The 19,777-nt window shown below is 31.2% G+C and overlaps 3 protein-coding genes and 1 non-coding gene across 12 annotated transcripts in view; all 4 read right to left on the minus strand.

Annotated features, from left to right (window-relative positions):
* Positions 1-1,049: 1,049 nt before the first annotated feature.
* Positions 1,050-1,826, minus strand: LOC122850897 (ATP-dependent DNA helicase pif1-like). Its single transcript, XM_044149952.1, has one exon. It carries the CDS (start codon positions 1,824-1,826, stop codon positions 1,050-1,052), a length of 777 nt encoding a protein of 258 aa, XP_044005887.1.
* Positions 1,827-1,978: 152 nt separating this feature from the next.
* Positions 1,979-3,112, minus strand: LOC122850898. Its single transcript, XM_044149953.1, has one exon. The coding sequence runs from the start codon at positions 3,110-3,112 to the stop codon at positions 1,979-1,981; it is 1,134 nt and encodes a 377-aa protein (XP_044005888.1).
* Positions 3,113-7,850: 4,738 nt separating this feature from the next.
* Positions 7,851-19,777, minus strand: part of LOC122851932 (zeta-sarcoglycan-like) — a 119,098-nt gene continuing 107,171 nt past the window's right edge. For 3 of the 9 annotated variants that reach the window (XM_044151463.1, XM_044151461.1, XM_044151462.1), the window contains exons 4-6: positions 8,701-8,890; positions 8,431-8,623; positions 7,857-8,332 (exon numbers count right to left, since the gene is read on the minus strand). In XM_044151463.1, the coding sequence (XP_044007398.1) occupies positions 7,987-8,332; positions 8,431-8,623; positions 8,701-8,890 (729 nt within the window). In that variant the 3' untranslated portion in view covers positions 7,857-7,986. Of the gene's footprint in view, positions 8,333-8,430; positions 8,624-8,700; positions 8,891-19,777 lie in introns of all 9 variants that reach the window. The other 6 variants (XM_044151455.1, XM_044151457.1, XM_044151460.1 and 3 more) reach the window with 4 other exon arrangements.
* Trnaf-gaa lies at positions 12,141-12,244 on the minus strand. The gene is made up of 2 exons: positions 12,208-12,244; positions 12,141-12,176 (listed from the first exon to the last, which is right to left on the minus strand). It is a non-coding gene; the product is annotated as a tRNA-Phe (tRNA).

The following is a 19,777-nucleotide window of genomic DNA, read 5'->3' on the forward strand; positions in this document are numbered from 1 at the left end:
ATTAATTATTATTTTTATTTTTTCTTACTTATTAGTGACGACATTACACTACGATTCATCTCTAGATGAAAACGTTATCAACGACAAACAGAAGAATAAGAAAGAAAAACAACACTAATATACAAAACAAATAGATATCGTGAACTCAAATGATGAAGGAAGTTATAAAATTATAACAAAATACCGGCCAACATTACCGGGTTAGTCGAGAAATTTTTCCTAAGTCGATAAATATTATTAATCATTACTAATAATTAATAAATAATAATTACGAATAATTATCATTCACTTAGAAACGCTTAGAATTATGAAATATTTAAAATCTCTAGGTAAAACCGCTGACTCATAAAGATCCAACAAGCAGTACCAACGCTCGTATAATTGTTATAATTATTATTTTTTTTACAAGTTTTATTAGCTCGATTTATTTTTTTCAGCTACAATACAAATTATTTCATTTCTTGAAAATGCAATAAAAGACCTAGAATCATATATCGTAAAAATAAATAATGAAAAAGAAAAAGAAATTGTTATTCCTGATATCAGCGATGTGGCATGTCGTAACGCAAATTCATCGCCAACATCAGCATCGTCTGTAATAAATTCAACTCCGCAAGACAACCCTTCTTCTAGAAATAAATTATCAAACGTCGAATAAGTTTTAGTAAGTAAAATATTATAAAATAATAGTTTTTTAACAATTTTGCTGTAGTTATCAATTTCAATACATGTTAATCTAAAAAATTGTATATTTTACTGTGAAATACTGTTCTAGGATATATTGATTGAGAAGTCTGGAATCAAGGTCGACAAAAACTGGATTGAAAATACCACAAAACAATTTCGTGGAAATTCGGGAGAAATGGCATGGCAAATATTTAAGAAAATGAATTGACGCATAGAAGGACGTCGGAGTTGACTCGATGAAACTTAGAAAAAATAAGAAGCCCTGTGGTCTAGTGGTCAAGGCGTTTGCCCGGAAAGCAAAAGACCCGGGTTCGATTCCCGGCGGGGGAACTTCGTTATTTTTTCGAAGTTTCTGGTTTTTTTCAATACAAAGTAACACGATGGATAAACACGATGTTATTCGCCATGTCACCTGTTAAAATTCGACATTTTAAAAGGTTATTCGACAAATCTAATATCTGTAATCTAGTTCCATTGCATAATCCTTCACTGGGACTTAAATTACGAAGTAACATAACTATGCAATGTAATCTTAATTTTAATTCGTATGGCGGAAAATTTGGGGGATTCAAAGTACTTAAATATTCGGGTAATATAACATCATCAATGTCTCCGTTATCACAATTTTCCGTACTATCCATGCCAGTATAAATTTTTTCAGTGCTGTGGTCAAGCAGTTCTATAACCCTACTACTAATTTCATCAACGTCTACATGTCGAGCTGCTAAAACTGCAACTTTTGTTAAATCGTCATATTGATGATTGTCAATAAGATCTTTAAAAATTGTTCGTACTATATCATCATCTTTTAACGCAACACAGTTTTCGGGCGCCAATAAGTTATTATCGTTGTCGTTCAAAATACCATTACCAACATCTAGTAAATACTTAGCGAATTCGGCTTCTCCAGGTAAGGTTCTCATATTTTCTGTCAATGAAAAAACCTTGAAATGTTTCCGTAAATGACTAAACTTGATAGATAAGTTAACCGTTTCACTTCGTGAACCATTCACTTTCACAGGTAGCAATTGTCGAAAATCACCACCCATAAGCATAATTTTTCTACCGAAAGGTAATTCATTTTTTGTCAAATCCCGATAAGTTCTGTCTGCCAATTCTATACAATATCTTGGCGCCATTGGAGCTTCGTCACATATTAATATATCGTAATCTAGCAATTCTCGTGTTTATTTAGATTGAGCTCTGAAATTTGACGTTGAATCAGCGAACATTAGAACTGGCATACCGAAAACTTTGTGCATCGTTCTTCCTTGCGGAAGTAATATAGCCGCTATTCCTGTAAATGCCATTGTAGCAATTTTATATCCTTTACTTTTGAATAGCTGGTAAATAGTGTTGTAAACAAATGTTTTTCCAAAACCGCCTGGTCCGTCCATGTAAAACATGTCTTTGTAGGCTGTTTCGACATAGCAACATTTAAAATTTCATCGACGATCTGCTTTTGTTTTTCATTCGATTTCGCATATTGTGCAAGACCAATTTGTTCATGATTTTGAAGAGATATTCCTTCGTCATTAATTATGTCATCAATTTTTTCAAACTCAGCTAACGATGGCATTGATGGGAATTGACTAACACTGGAATTTTCTTGACCCAGGAGAGTATTAATTTCATGGTATGCCCTTGCATAAGATTGAGTTCCACTGTGCCCTTTATGTTTAAAATCTTCTGACAAAGCATCTTTAAAATTTTCCCACAGCTCATTTGGTTTGTTTGGTTGACAGTATATTAATATAACAAATAAATGTCTGGGCATCATCCATATTTCTTCCTCAGTCATTGCACGGTCCCACTCTGAATCGTCTTCAATGGGGCCCAATGCTACACAGGCACCATGGTAAGTATCATGAACTACATTATTAACTGTTCTCAAATCTTCAAAGCTTGTTGCTCCTTTTATTGTGAGCAATAACAGTCGAAGGTGAAAAAGTTCAATTTGTCGTGGACTGATGGAATACATTCTGCCAATGGCATTAAAATGTCGTAAACGCTTCTTCCACATTGCTGGACGATTTGGAGTGTTTTTCTGAAATACAAAATATGATGGGATTTCTCCATATGTATACATTCTAGCCTCTGGATTACGTTGATTCAAAGTAAAGTAATCCATCAGCATAGTTTGTTTTTCTAAGGCAGTCCGAATGGTGTCTTCTCCTTCATCAGCAATAGCTACAACTTGTTGATTTGGCAGATGAACTGGTAGCCGAATAATAGAATGACTTTTATGTTGCATTTCTCTTCCGTAAATTCGGTAACATGCTTCCACTGGGCTGACATATCGCGTTTCTATATGATTTTTAATTTCATCATGAATAATTGGTTCATTAGTACCACTTGAAGCATCTGTTACAACTACCGAAGCAAGATCATGGCCTTTATAAATATATTTATATAAATATTTCATAGCTTTAATATTTGACACAACTTCGACGTTTATGTGAGCATTAAATAATAATAATAATATGTGGGGCTATAAGGGACGACATATTGATTATTATTTGTACTTTCATTTAAGCATTGATGGTCACCACTAACAAAAATAACTTAATTATTATCAGTCATTCGTATTATGCAATTTTTTTTTTAATTCTAATAATCATTAGTCATTTGCATTATGCAATTTTTTTTAAATCCTAAGACTAATTCGAAGCATAACAATATTTTTTTTTACTCCTGACTTACAATATCAAAAAATACATATGAATATTCTTAACACCAATATAATTATCACTCAGTGACTTTAATTTTTTTTTTCTTAAATTATCACTGTAAAATTAGTTATTATCAGTCAGAAATTTTTATTTTAAATACTATTATAAAAATATTATTATAATAATAAATATAATTTTTTTATCACATAGAATGATATGAGGTAGATAAATTTTTAGCATACAATACCTTAAGTTCAAATATTTTTTTTTTTCGCGTCTGACTGACAACAATAATAATTAATACATATTAAGATCATTAGAAACAATATAACTATCAGTCAGTTGCATTATGCAATTTTTTTTTAAATATTTTTACCTGACATACAATTATGCAAAAAAAACAATAAATTAAAAGATTATGCAGCTTGTTGAACTATTACTGGCACGACTGGTTAATTATTTGCCAGAACAGGTTGAGCACCTTGTTGAACTATTACTTGTACAACTGGTCCATTATTTGCCAAAACAGGTTGAGCACCTTGTTGAACTATTACTGGCACAACTGGTTCATTAACTGCTTGTACTATTACTGGCACAACTGGTTCATTATTTGCCGGAACAGGTTGAGCACCTTGTGGAACTATTACTGGCACAACTTGTTCATCAACTGCTTGTACCATTACTGGCACAACTGGTTCATTAACTGCTTGTACCATTACTGGCACAACTGGTTCATTATTTGCCAGAACAGGTTGAGCACCTTGTTGAACTATAACTGGCACAATTGGTTCATCAATTAACGTCATTGATTAGAAAAAAAAAAAAAAAAAATGAACATTGATAAAAAAAAATGAACGTTGATAAAAAAAAAAAAAAGAATAAATTTATGATACTTACACTGATCTTTCATCGTGTTCAAAAGCATTAATTTCATCGTCTGATGTGAATATATACGCCATTTTAATTTAATTTTTCACTTTTTGATTTTCTTTTATGAAAATAAAATAAAATATTTTTATTATTATTTATTACACAATTGAGATTACACCAACAGGCGTCGTACACCACGTATATAAATTTGTTTAATGTTTAATTTCAATTTTATATGTTTAATAATTAAATAATAATTATAATAATATTAATATTTAATAATTTAATAATTTAATTTAATAATTATATTAATTCACTGCACTATATTTTTAGCATATATTAATTTAGCAATTAATTAGAGTTAATCTGACGGGTGAATGAAACAGAATAGACTGAACAGGACTGCCGACGCCCATATGCAACGCTGTGAATGTGTGCGAATGACTCGGACTTTTGAGCAGCGCCTGCGCCAAAGCGTTGCGTCGTTAGGTGGCAACTTTATAAAAATATAGCAATAAAAAAATATATAATAAAAATGATTTTAATTTTTTTTAAATAAATGTAATGTAAATAAATGTATAAATAAAATGTAATGTAAATAAATGTATAAATAAAATAATAAAATTGATACAGTGACGTCAGGCAGGAAGTAGTGCTGAGCAGCGCCAATGCAGTATTTTTTTATTTCAATTTAATATTATATTTAATATTATATATTAAATATTAAATTATTAATATATATTATTATTATTAATTAAATTATTAATATATTATTTATTAATCAAATTATTAATTAATATATTATTATTATTACAAAAACAAACAAAATTCAGTGACGTCAGGCGGGCTTTTTTAAGAAAGAGAGAAAAGAGATAGAATGAGTGAGAAAAAGTGAGTTGTGTGAATGTGTGAGTGAATGTAAATGACGACCAATGAAATGACTGGAAGCAGCGTTATTCATCGACTTTTTATAAAGGGATTAATAAATAAATTTGAAGTATGTTATAAAAATAATGTGCTCGTTTATTTATTTCAAAAAATGTATTGAATTCACTAATTCACCATGAATTATCACGTTCATATTTGTTTCATTTAAGGAACTTCCTGATGAATTCCTGTTGAATTCATTATGACTTATTCTACAATATTGTATGTTAATCTGTATAGTGCATGTTACATCCTGGGAGAGCTGCTCCTCGATAGTAACCTGTGATATGGCAGTGGTCCAGATGTTCAATGTCAGTAAGAGGAAATTCTTGTTAACAATATTACCAGTTCGAGTTTTTTGAAAATCCAATTGTTTATAAATCAAAAGCTCCATCGATATCGAATTATTCTCAATATTATTCACTTGTTGAGTCCTCTTTTGATCTTCTTTGACGAACCACTATATTCAATCATTTGATTTTTTGTATTGAATTATTTCGTCTCATCAAATGATTGACCATATTTACAGGCTAAAACACCATTAACTTTCAAATTTTTATGATATTTTAAAATATCTAATGGCTTTAAAATATCTAGTGGCTAATTGTCATCTTTTGAGCATCCCCTAAAAATAAATTTATCTTTATATTATAAAAGATTAACAACGGTTCCTGATCTAATTCTTCTCTGAAATGCTGAATCACCATCTAACTACTTGACTCTATTACTCAATATTTTATTATATCCCACACTAGCACCATGTTTTTGTTCACTTTTATATTTTTCACTCGATGACCTCAGTTGAGAATTGGTTTTTTTTATTGGAAAATGGAAAATTCAGTTTCAAATGTAAGGACCAGATACAAATTCAGATGCATATAAACATCAGTAAACAATGGCTCAGAGGGTAGCCGTGGGGTGCCACGAAACTTAATTTATCTGGGTCCTTTCAATTCGCACTTTATAACCAACTGTCTTTGCAACTTTCATTTGAAAGCCGATTTTTTTTTTTTTTTTTTTAACCAATTTCCAATTTATTTCTGGTGTACTAATCAATCCATAACCTTTTTCTTTCTTTTAATTAATTTCAAACACTCTGGTGAAATCATTTTGATAATTTATTTAAATGCTTATGTAATCCGAAATAATCTAAAAATGACAGAGCCGTGTGCCTCCCAGGCTTTACATAGCACAAGTTTTAGAAAGATTAAGAAGGATCGAAGTCGCGAACAAGAGCAAGTGTAGACGAAAAAAAAAGCTCCCGTTACAATGAACAAGACTTTTGTCGATAATTATTAATTTTAAATTTATTTATCAAATGAGTTTTCACGTTTAATATTTTTATTGTAATAGAAGTGATTATACGCTGGCAAAAAACAAAAGGATCATGTCAGTTAGATGCTTAAATAATTTTTCACAATGTTGGATGATAACGTCAATTAGAAACTACGTGAACTTTCTAGAATGTCCGATGGCGTTATTTGAAAGCTTCAAGAACGTTCGAGAATGCCCCTGATTCCAACTTTATCAAGACTTTGATCAAGCTTCATCCTTTTGTCTACTAGTCCAACTCTCCCCCCCCCCACACATAGCCTCTTGGCAGCATTTTCTGATTTCCTAAGACCTAAGTCATTAATAATCGCTTTATTCATTCTATAGACTTTAGTTTCGTTTGAATTCTCTTCAAAGCAAATCAGAGTAATAGATGATGTTTTCCATTGACGATACGTAAGTTATTGTGCTACTCTTCCCTAAGACTATTTGTTGTGTGATTATTCTTAAGAGCAGCTTTGTACTGTTTCTATATTTTAAGAAGGTATCGTAGTGGAACCGTATTCTCCTTTCTATTCTGGTAGATTTTTTTTAAAAACAGAAACTTAGAAAAAAATATAAAATTTCCCCGTCGGGATCCGAACCCAAGTTTTTTGCATTTCTTAGCAACTGCCTTAGTCCTCTAGGCCACAGGTCTCCTTAATTTTTCCAAGTTTCAACTAGTGAAACACCGACGTCCTTCTTTATCGTCATTAAAGCCATTTTTATAGAAAATCATGGGGAAAACGTTCTCGTGTTGAATATAAAAAAAAAATTTGCTGTGACAGCAAGTTAGCAATTGATTAGATTCCCGTCTGATTATACTGAATGTCACAAACATCACAAAGTTATGCAAGAAGATATCCCGGTCACTGATTTGAAATTATAATTCATTTATTGTGGTATTCGCGAACAATGCAGGGGTAAAAGTTATTCAGAATAGATTCGTTACTTTATAGTTATAGTAATAGGTGACTTTAGAAAATTATTTATTCAAAATAAAAACAGATCTCAGTTTTTATGATACCTATAAACGCTTTGTGAAAAGGCTGTTATTATAGTATCTTATTTTCATGATAAAGTATTCAAAGAATGAATGTACAAAAAACTATTTACGATTAAGTTGGTAAATAGTGGCAGACCACATATTATCTCCAAAGCTATATGACATATTATAATCGATCAAGATTTCTAAAAACAATAGAGTCATGTCTATTTAAAAATCCAATCATTAAATTACGACACGTTATTTAAAATGCCTATAAAAATCAACAAAATCTTTATTCCTTGCTTTCTATCTTTATTTTGAGTGTATCCATCAACTATCATTAGTGCGAACTTGAACGTTACTCTTGAATATAACAGATACTCAAGAAGTGGCTCATATTGATATAGAAGAAAATGAAATATGACAGGGATTGTTGGGAATATATTTTGATAAAAACATTTTTTTTTGAATAATATTTCACTTTATTAGGATGTAACATATGTAACTGTAGGATACTCATAATTTTTCAAATTAATAACATATTGTATTATCTGCTTGACATATTCCGTCTGGTCTTGCTAAAAAGAGCTTGCCATTTGCACATGCACATAATTGATAAACGCTTAATTTTTCTTCATTTGTTATAGAACGATTTTTGGGTATTGATTGATAATGCTGTCGTTGATCATCATGAGTAAATTTTATTTGTATTGTTAGTCCTTTTAAAATGATAATCTTCGCATCCAACTTGACAGCACCTTCAACACTCTGTAGTGTCAAATCCAATAATGAATTAGTCAATATTTCTCCAGCTCTGGATTCGACAACAACACGTTCCGAAGCGCGAACCTCTAATGCTCTTGTTGATGATTCTAACCTGTCAATATGTGTTCGAGCAATTTTTTTGATTATTAAAAAAATCAACAAGGATATTTCACAAGCAACTATTGGGAGATTTGTATTCTTTATAAGAACCTTAGACCTAATCCAGACTCAGATCGCACAAGTGAAGTCTCTAAACTTCCATGAAAAGTTGCACCACCAACTCCTGTTACTTTTAATAATGTGGCACCAACAACAACTTGTTCTCGATCTGCTGAAAATAATGTTTCACCGTCAAGACTTGCAATTTCAAAGGATTTCGTTATCAAATCAACTTGTTTTTCATCTGTGAATGAAATATATAAATTATTTATCAAAAAAATTTCACGGAATTATCAAACCTCAGAAAAATAAAAAGATTACTCAAAGTAAGCCGCGCTGAAATATGACCGTTTGCAGCTCGAGTAGTGGCCGTAAAATTACTCCATGACTCTAGCATAAGGTTTCTTCCATTTCTTGAACTAATTGTTGATGCAATAAGATTGTCCAGAACAGCTGCTTGACCTCTGAGTTCAACTCCTCTTTTCATTATTCGCATTGCACCAATCCCTTCCTGTAAAATGATTTCACTGAATTCAGTCACTTACTATATGGACCTAATGTTGATTTCTATTGTTTAGGTTCAAAATATCTGGAAATAAAGACCCAACACCATGAAGCTTTATTCAATCAAAATCACAAGGAAGACTTTCAAAACAAAATCTATTGAGCTACTGGTGGTTGTCTTAGTATAAAATCGGAATAAAATGCAGCGAAAAATCAAGTGAGATATTGTAAATTTGTATTATTGCAAAATAAAAAAAAATTGTCATTATTATTGTAATTATTATTATCAAACCTATGGGTGAACTCATGAATATTAACATTTAGTTGTTTACATGCTCATATTAGAACTAACTGTTAGCTAAGAAATGGCTATTTATGAGTCTAATAGAGATAGCTATCCAATTGGAAGATACCGCTTACATTTACCTCTCATAATCGCCTAAATATTAGTCTAAGAATCAGCGAACTGTGAGTTTGACTCTAATAAAAATAGCTAATTATTAGCTATGTATGGGACACGATTTCTACCAGGGAAGCTGGTATATTTTTTTGAAAATTCTTGAAAGTGAAAACTTGAAGAATCATAACTCCAAATTTTTTGAAAAAAAAAAAAACACGTATCGCTTATTTTTTGCTAAAGAACAATAAAAAAAATTTTCTGGACAAATCTATTTTTTGAATTAAAAAAACACGTCGAATGAGTAATATATATTAGTTTTGTTCATTAGCATATTTTATATTTTGAAGTATTTTTTTTGGATAAGAATAAGTAAGGATCACATAGAAATTAGTTCAGGATTTTTGTACATAATATCGCGATTGAGTTTATAATTCAAACATACTTGACTCGTCCGTGAATCAAACCTTCACTTTTTATATTGACGGTTAAATCCAATATAATTGATAATAGATTAATGTCAAATAATGAATTTAGATCTCCAAAATAAAACTCTTTGTCCTGTTTTTTTTGTTTGGTTATCGACAGACTTTGAAATGTCTTTTTCGACATTTATAACCATTGTCGATCATCGAATCATCTTCGGACACTGTCTTTAATGATCTTCTATCATTAATTTTGATGAAACAGCCGAGACGTATCAAGGGTTTACCAAATATTGCACATTTAATGAACCCATAAAAAGTCTCCGCTGTCTCGCTTAAAATTTATGATTTTAAAAAAATATAGTTGAGCGCCCATCGCACTTTAGGTGTTCCTGAGGAAAACTTTTTTTCTCTTTTCATTGAAAATTTGATATTAAATATGGTTCATGCTACTTATGAAGCGTCGTTGATTGGAACTTTAAGCAAAGTCACTGATCATTTCTTAGATTTGAGACTCGCCTCGAATAGTAGATAAAAAATTACTTAAAGCCTATTCTCATACGAAATCACATCGTTTTTGGGTAAAAATAAGAAAATCTAAACTTCTTAAATGTCAATTCAATCAAGAAGTTTGAAAACTATCTTAAAATAACAAAGTCATATAAATTGACCGAAACTTGATCAGGCAACATTGATTTCAAATCCATCTTTGATCGAGATGCTTGGTCCAAACTTGATGAAAAGCGTAACGCAAAACGTGATCAAAACTCGATGAAGTGTCTTGAGTAACTCGATCGAATCTTAATCGAAAAATGAATAAAAAATTATTTACTAGTTATAATTTTTTTTTTTTGTTGTACAATTATTTGTGTTGTCCGAAAAGAGTTAGAGATTTATAGGGTGTGGAAGTTTTTTTTTTTGTTCAAACACGCGCTTAATGGGGACGAAGTGTGAATTGACGTAGTAAAGGGCACGCCTTAGACAGCTTAGCCAAAAAAGGAAATGACACAGTATAATTTCTTGAAGCTTACATATTCACACCACTCTTGAGACATTATTGAGCACCGTTTGGCGTCTTTTTTCTTCAATAAAAAATATTATATCAGTGTTTAAGAAGAAAATAATCGTAATCATTTAAATAATATATAATAAATTTTCTGATAAACAAAAATATTTTTGTAATCTAAAAAGTAAATTTATAATTTTTATTATTATACCACTCTATAGGTGATAATAAACCAATTTATTCGAGATGAACCGATTTATTCATCGAATCTTGATCACGTTTGGATCAAGCCAGTCTTATTCAGGATTAGTTAAAGTTTTCTTGATACTAGAACTTTTAACCAGGATAAATTTAAAAAAAATACAAGTTCCGAAATATATATTTATTGATCAAGTCTTGATCATGTTTGGATCAGGCTGGCCTTATTCAGGATGACTGAAGTATTCTTAATGCTAACTTAATCAAGATGACCCCAAAAATAACACAAGTTACAAAATACACATTAACTGATCAATTCTTGATCAAGTTTGGATCAGGCTGGCCTCATTCAGGATGGGTTAAAGTTTTCTTGATGTTAACTTGATCAAGATTGTCTCGAAAAAAATTAAATTTATGAAGTATATTAATTGATCAATTTTTGATCAAGCTTTAATCAGTCTGATATTATCAAGAATGAATTGAAGTTTTCTTAAAGCTTTTTTAATCAGGTTATTCTCGCTCAAGCATTTTGATCAAAACTTGATCAGTTTTTCTGAGTGAACGCAACATTGATTAAGTATTGATGAAGACTTAAAGTCAAATCAGGCTAGCCTGAACAGATTTTCAGACAGGGAGATGTTTCCACCATAAAACAATCCTGCCATAATTATTACAAAAGCCTAAGTATTTTGAGAGACAAGTACTTTTTCTAATTTTAATTTTTGTGACATATTATCTGTCATGAAATTAGCAGATAAACGGGTATCAAGTAGATATCGACATTCTATTTTTTCTTCGTCAATATCGAGTACGTTGATTAGTGCTGAGACAACTAAGACACTTGTTAGTAGTATAACAAGAAGAGTTGTGGGCCAGAGGGTGGTCAGGGGAAAGGTAGATCGGAGCAAACGAGAAACTGCAACCTCGTAGGTCAAACAGAGATGGTAAAAAAATTTAAATGTGTCATTTTAACGTGAGAATTCCCAATTGTCATGTGTCGGTAATACAAAGTTGACCATGGGAATTCACTTATATTATTTTAACGTGAGATTTGTCATTTCTCATGGGTCGGTAAAACAGACTCGACCGCGAAAAATTGAATTGTATCATTGCAACGTGGGATTTTTCAAGTCTCATGTCTCAAGTCTTATGTCTCACGTCTTATATCTCATGTCTCAAAGAAAGAATTTTCAATGTTTCTAATATATACTATTAAATAACAAAAAAAAATTCTTTCGAGCCGGGTTTGAACCAACGACCAATGGATAACTTTTTGAATTGTTTATAACAATATGCAATTTCAGTCCATTGCTCTACCAACTGAGCTATCGAAATTCATCAACTTTGTAGGATTCCTCACGTCTCACGATCATATATAAATATTGTTAAAATACAATTTTGCAAGAAAATTTGCAGACTGTCCATACGTGTAATATTTTAAATCGACTTACGTATATATAAATACAATTTTGCAAAAAAATTTACTGACACTCAATTCATGTAATTCTTCAAATTTAAACTAATAAAATGCTGTAGTAGTATTTAATTGTTTATGATAAAAGATAAATAAATAAATATCAATTACAAGATTAGAATTAATATGCGCGTGGCAATTCGCTGACTCTTAATATGTGTCATTTGACTGGGTACTCTTTCTACTATTCTATTGCATTTATTCCTATAAAAACGAGAAGTTTTTGTGGAGTATTATCATTTGAAAACCAAGACCTCATAAAGGAAGCTCCTACAATCTAAACAGAAGAAGGTAAGAAAGAAATATATATATGTACATGATAATAATGATACTATTAATTTATAAATGTACATTATCATGTACAGTGTCATTTTCATTTATCTATTTCATATATATTTATTTACTTGTTGTAGACAAATAGCTGTCAACTGATATGGAAGAAGAATTAGACAATTTCGCCAAAATGGAAAACAGTTTGGGTTAAAAAAAACATCTGAATTGGAAGTGAATGGAAAGTACAAAATAACAGTCTTTGCGAAATTCAAAATTCATACCACGAAGTTATGGCGACATTGCATGATGAATTCAATGTTTTTCCACCAAGCAGAATCACAAAGTTCATGAAAAATAATAATTTCTCATTTTTCATGAGTCGGTAAAATAGACTTAACCGGGAAAAATTGAATTCTATCATTTTAACGTCGGATTTTTCAAGTCTCATGTCTCAAGTTTCATGTCTCATGTCTCATGGCTTATATACATATATATATATTTTGAATTGGATGTTGCTGTAACTAGGGAAAAATTAAAATGAAAAAAATTTATTGCATATTTGGTTGACACATGAAACCTTGATCGCAGTAGGTTATGAAGATCCTGACTGATGGTAAAGTAGATTTGACCAAGTTTCACGAGTCAACCAAATATGCGATAAAATTTTTTTAAAAATTTCCAAAAACTTTCCGTTGTAATAAATTGGTAATTATTACCACCAATTGAGTAATTAAGTTAAACCTCCATTTTTGTCGACGAACAGGGATTAAGGTTTTGGGAAGCAACAGGCGGGAAAGGATAGGTTTGACAAGATGACACTAGATTGAGACTTGACTATTATTATGGAGACTATACAAGTTAATTTGAGATAGTATAAGTCCAGATATGACAGGAACAAAATGGCGTCCTCCAAAAAACACGTGAGTGAGTGGTATATTAGGATTTATATTCTATTATAGAAATAACTAAAAACACCGTATTTATTTTAATGACACTTAACTTATATTGTTAGAACTGTATTTTAATTTATGAACACCTAATTTATTTGCTCAGCACCTTACTTGTTTGATTGACACTCTATGTATAAACAAAGATGGCGGCGTCCATGCGGACATGTGATAATTTTATAATTATTTTATCGTTGACAAGTTATTGAGAACTCCTTTTAATTAATTTACCGTGGATTACACTTGACGATTAGTTAGTTTTAATATTTACTTTTCTTGTGCAACTTCGCAGACTGACCTTCAAGGAACAAGTTATATTTCAAGTTAACTTTATTAGTTATTAATTTAGACAAAAAATATCACTAAAATAATGATTTTAAGATTGTTATTAATTAAATGAATTTAACATTTTAATTATTTAACTTGAGATTAAATCATTTCAACCCGATACAAGATTTCGATATTCCTCACGTGGTAAAATGAAATAGAAGCTGTAACGAGATAGAGTTGGCATAACCCAAATTTGTGTTACTGCGTCTTTTGCTGCGCACATGGAGCCGATGACGCTCGAACTTATACGAGCGCCATCGGAGTAAAATTGAGAATCTACGGAAACACCAATGCTCCGTCTCTTCGGTCACTGGCCTCGGCACAAACCACTTGCAAAAGTTAATAGCAAAGAGAAATCAAGTTGATATTGAAATTAAGATATTAAAATTTCAAATATCATATTCATAACGTGCAAAATAGTACTTATTCAAGTAAGAATCATATTGTTAATAATACACACAAGCAAAGTGTTTCAATATAAAAAATCAATAATTAATATAATTCAAAGTTCTCCAATATCACCTGGTGCACATGGTGAAGCCATTGGTGAACAACATCATACATATTAATTATTAAACATCAATAAATTGTTAATCAATAATATTGAGAGCTAGAACAATATCACCAACTGGTACTTATTGCTGATTGATCAACAGCAATAAACAAATAATACAATCAATTGGCTTTTGGGAGTCGTGAAGGCAGCCTGGTAGCATCATCAACCTGGCATTACATCAGCCAACTCATATACGGCGTCACTTGGGGAATCACCATCAGCGTCATCAACAATATCAACTGGTATCTGTATGTGTGTGATTAGTGGGGAAGTATGAGTGTGAAACTGCGATATATCAGTAATAATATTAAAGTATACTGGTGTTAAATTTGAACTTGTTTTTGTTTTGTTAATTATTATTCACCTGGCCTCATTTCAGGTGTAAATTTGATATTAGTGTGTAACTTGGTGGTAAAATTTAAATATAAAATAGAAATTCAAATAATTTTAAAACCACAGGTTACAAAGCTAGGTTTATCATTTTTAGCGTGAGTTGCCTTGAATGTCAGCAAGAGAAGAGAGCGAGTTGCTGGGCCTTTTTGGGCAGCTTGGGCCTGAGGCAACATGGCGGTGACTACGCTAGCGCCAAAATAGTTAAAAGTCAGATATAATAGTTTGCCGTCATTAAGTCGCAGGAATGGCCGACTTATCGCGATAAATTAAAAAAGAATAATGTTCCAGGTTTTACCGTGGGACATCACACTGTATTTTCGATCGACTCTCGAAAATTCTTCCTGTCGGCAATAAATTTACTCAAAATATCAATTTTTATTATTATTCTTTTATTTTTCAATACTAATATCAGACTGTAAGCTTACGTCATCATTCAGTTTTTTCACTCGAATAACAATTCCACATGACGTTACATGAATGGTTCTCGTTAAATGTATTCAAAGATGAAAAAATGGATAGAAAAAAAGTTAAGTCGATTATATTTTTTATGTTTCTAAGATGATATCAACCACGTTTAACGTGGAGACAATGTTTTGAACGCGTACCAAGCATCAAAACGTGATCCGTGACGTGCGACAAGCACGCGCGGTCATTTTAGATCCATTGTCTCAATCCTGCATCGCTATTCATTTTTGCTTACTTTGCACATTTTTATTTTTCTTTTCAAGAAAAATGCATTTCTTATTATATTTATTGAATATATTTTATGTTAATTTCACGGTAAATTATCAATCTTTTATTAGTCAGTGGTCAGTTGATCTCCTGACAACTACTTGAATAATAAAGTTAAAAATGTATTTTTCTAAAGAGTGTGAGAAGCTTGTTCATATCTTGAGTGCGAGTTATTTATCTACAAATACTTTCAAAAGAATTGATCGATGGATCAAATAGGGTAGCACAAGTATGAAATTATTGAATAAATTTTCGAAAAATTCAGCTGATTCACTGGGTGTAGAAAAAAGAATACAATTAGTGGTAGTTAGACTTATAACTATAGTTGAAAAAATACAGGTAAAAAGAGAAAAAAACTTACATCATGGTGCTGATATGAGCACTCATCATGATGAACCGACATTCAAAGGCAAAATGATAACTGGGAGTGTGACCTGGATCATTTAAAAATAGAAGATTTTTTGAAAGATTCTAAAACTGTTGTCAGCACAATACAAAATATCTTTTCGAAAAAAAAAATTAATATCAAGGTCAATTTATGTTTTTAGTGTGAATATAAGGTTTTTAAAGATGATACTGAAGTGAGAGAAATAAAATCTTTTGTTACAAAAAATTACATTATACTTCCAACTACAAATCTCGATGACTGGTTTGATGAACATTTTTTCGATCTGTTATTGAAAAAAATTGAAGAGTTTAGTCTCGGTATTTTTGGTTGGAGCTTGAAAAAAATTCAGAGCAACTTTAAGGCTTGTGGCCACTAGCATAGTTTTTCGACCAAGTTCTATGCCATAGCACCATGGAAGAAAAAGTTCACATATAACGGCTATAGGGCGGCGTTGTAATCGCTTTTTTGAAATTGTTTCAGCTGTACCAACTTGCTTAGAAACACATAAAAAATATATAAAAATATAACCTTTCTTATTTGTTGACAATTTGATATTTTGACAGTCAATCATTATACATATGTACTATACATGTGTAAATATAAACAAACAAATTTATTAATAACGCTAACCATTGTTGTTGTATTTTTCGATGTTGGCTGTATCCAAAAAAACTAGTGTGAAGTTAGCGGTTCTATGCTGAAAATGCTGCGTGCAGCATTTTTTCAACATGATCCTCAGCGGCCATTTTCTAGTAAATTTTTAGTGAGATATAGTGACACAAGTGCTATGGCATAGAACTTGGTCGAAAAACTATGCTAGTGGCGACAGGCCTTTGTGCTAAAGATGCAGTTAATAGAAAGTGGGCTGATGACAAAAAAACTAGACATAACTACATCGGAGAAATACCTGTTAAATGGTAGTCCTTGAGACCCGGAACACGTTGCACTTACTCTCAAGCAGTTTTTTTGTCTCCTGTCCACAGGTGAGTCAAGTAAAAAAACGATAATTTAGACAACTCATAATTACACAATTTTTCTCTTATAACTTTTAATTTTACTATCTTAAGTTAATTTTGAAATGCCAATTATATCAATTGTCGACCGGCCGAGATATTAATTTCTGAAAATTGAAAAAAACATCAATTATAACGTACGTCAAAGCTGATTAGTGAGCTAGGGTATTTTTTTTAAATGTATTTTAAATATTTAAGTCGTTTCACCGAACCAATATTTATGCCACAAAGGGCCCGTATATTAATAACGCTATTTTTTATTCCCGTGTCCTGAAATTTTTGTGGCGTCACTGATAAAAAAAACCAAGTTCTTTAGTAGTATGTGTGTGCGCAGCAACACACTAGCAAACAAAGTTTACGTCGTACGCAAAAACCATGCTTGTGTTCATGTCAGTGTGCCGCGCAACTAGCAAAGTTTTAATATTTTAAAGTTATTTATTTTTTAAAATCCACGTCAGAAAAAATTCAAAATTTTTTATCGTATGTATCTTTGTAATCACTAAAATTTTGTAGTAAATGAAAGGTTTTTTAATAGACAACGAATAAGCTAAAAATCAAAATGTGAGGTTCCCCCTTATCCTCATGTATAAAAGTTATCAACTTTGAGACTAATTATCTCAAAAGATCCACGTCAGAAAAAATTGAAAAAAATTTACCAGATAGATAATTATTTCATTTACAAAATAAGCCAAAAAAAAAAAAAATTCAATAGAAATTCAATCTCTGGGAAGCAACCTTAAAAGAAATCTCAACCAATAAAAAAATCGTTAAAAGGGGTTAAAAAAATTATTAAAAATTAAGTTATAAAATTTGAATTGTAGAGTGATATGGCGGCTGAGCAGTATGGGGATTACAGAGAGGCAAGAAAATAATAGTGGTGGAAAGTTCTTTCTTTCTTTTTTTTCTCTATAGTTTTCCTTTTCTAATATAAACTCCAAGCTGACTGCCAAACTCCCCACCACTCTATTATTTTCACGGTGCTCTGTAATCCTCATATCGCTCAGCCCTCGCATTGCTCTACAATTGAAATTTTATAATTTAATTTTGAATAATTTTTTCAACCCCTTCAACCATTTTTTTTTTATGGGGATTTTTTTTTTATATTTGAAATACATTACCCTAGCTAGAAAAAATACCCTAGCTCGCCAATCAGTTTTAACGTACTTTATAATTGTTTTTTTTTTTCAATTTTGAAGATACATCGTAATGAGCTCATAATTTGCGTCTTAAAAAACTCTATCGCCCGCACTGTACGTTTTTTTCGCTATCTTTAATAGTTTTTGAGAAAAAAAAATAAAACTTAAAAATAAAAAACAAAAAATTAAGTATTTAATTTTTGTTTCTCGAAAACTATTCCAGGCCGAAAAAAAACCCACATATTTCATAACAGAACTTGTTAGAAACTTTCAATTAAGCCTAATACGATAGCTTTACTTTTATTATCCTAAAAGTTATAGCATTTTTGATCGATTTATTGACAATTTTGGAAAATTAGGCAAAAAATAACTCAACGCAGAATTGGAATAGAGACTCATATTTTGCGTCTCGAAAAACTCTATCGCCCGCATCGTAGGTTTCTTGAAAAACTATTTATTGTGAGTATGATTAGGAAAATGGTGCAATAATGTAACAACAACAATTATATTATTGATATTTAATAAAGAGTAAAAGTATATTAATTACAGGTGGAATGTGTGACATCCTCGCTTGAGGTGTCGCCAGAAAGTGTGTACTTTGTGTGTGCATGAACGTATATGTGTGTGTACGTGGTGTCACCAAGGCAACTGTTTGTATCTGTGTGTGCGTCGTTAAGTTCAATTTCCAACACGCCCCCTCAAACTTGCATTGGTGAGTCCAAATTTACTGATGCAATTGTTATGAGCTGGCCCTGCCAGTCCTTTAGTCATCACATCTGCCATTAACTCTTCAGATTTGATGTATTTCAAGTTTACTAATTTCTTCTCCACTGCTTCTCTTACCAGGTGATAACGTATATCAATGTGCTTGATTTTAGCATGATGTATTGGATTATATGCTAAAGCATGTGCACCTTGATTATCATTTGATAAATTCACTGTGTTGTAAACGTTGTCATTTGTAATTTCTTTGACCAACCTTGATAAATACATTGCTTCTTTTGTGGCTTGTGACAAAGCCACATATTCTGCTTCTGTTGACGAACTAGCTACCATTTTTTGCTTTTTAGTTTGCCAACTTATTGCACAATCTAATAACAAAAATATATATCCTGTATATGATTTTCTGTCTTGAAGACATTGACCCCAGTCAGCATCCACAAATCTCTCAAGTGATTTGTTTCCCTTTATATACTTTAAACCAACATCTCTGGTTCCTTGTAGGTATCTTAATATTCTTTTAGCTGCTGACCAGTGTTGTGCATTGTTATTATTATTAAATTGACTCAAGAAGTTTACAGCAAACCTAATATCTGGTCTGGTACCCACTGCCAGATGAGACTTCCAATTAATTCTTGATACTTATGTCCTTCATGTAACACTTGATTTTCTAGTAATTTATTATCATCAAATTCTAGATTTTTTTCAATTGGTGTTTTAACAGGTTTGCAATTTTCCATGTTAAATCTTTTCAACATGTCACTTATATATTTTGTTTGTGTTATTGTCATTACATCATTGTCTTGCTTTATTTCAAGACCAAGACAATAACTTGCTTTACCCAAATCTTTGATCTCAAAACAATTTTTCAACTTCATTTTAATTTCATGTGTCCAACTTTCATTT

The sequence above is a fragment of the Aphidius gifuensis genome, linkage group LG3 (genome assembly GCF_014905175.1).
Source record: "Aphidius gifuensis isolate YNYX2018 linkage group LG3, ASM1490517v1, whole genome shotgun sequence".
In the NCBI taxonomy this organism is placed as follows: Eukaryota; Metazoa; Arthropoda; class Insecta; order Hymenoptera; family Braconidae; genus Aphidius; species Aphidius gifuensis.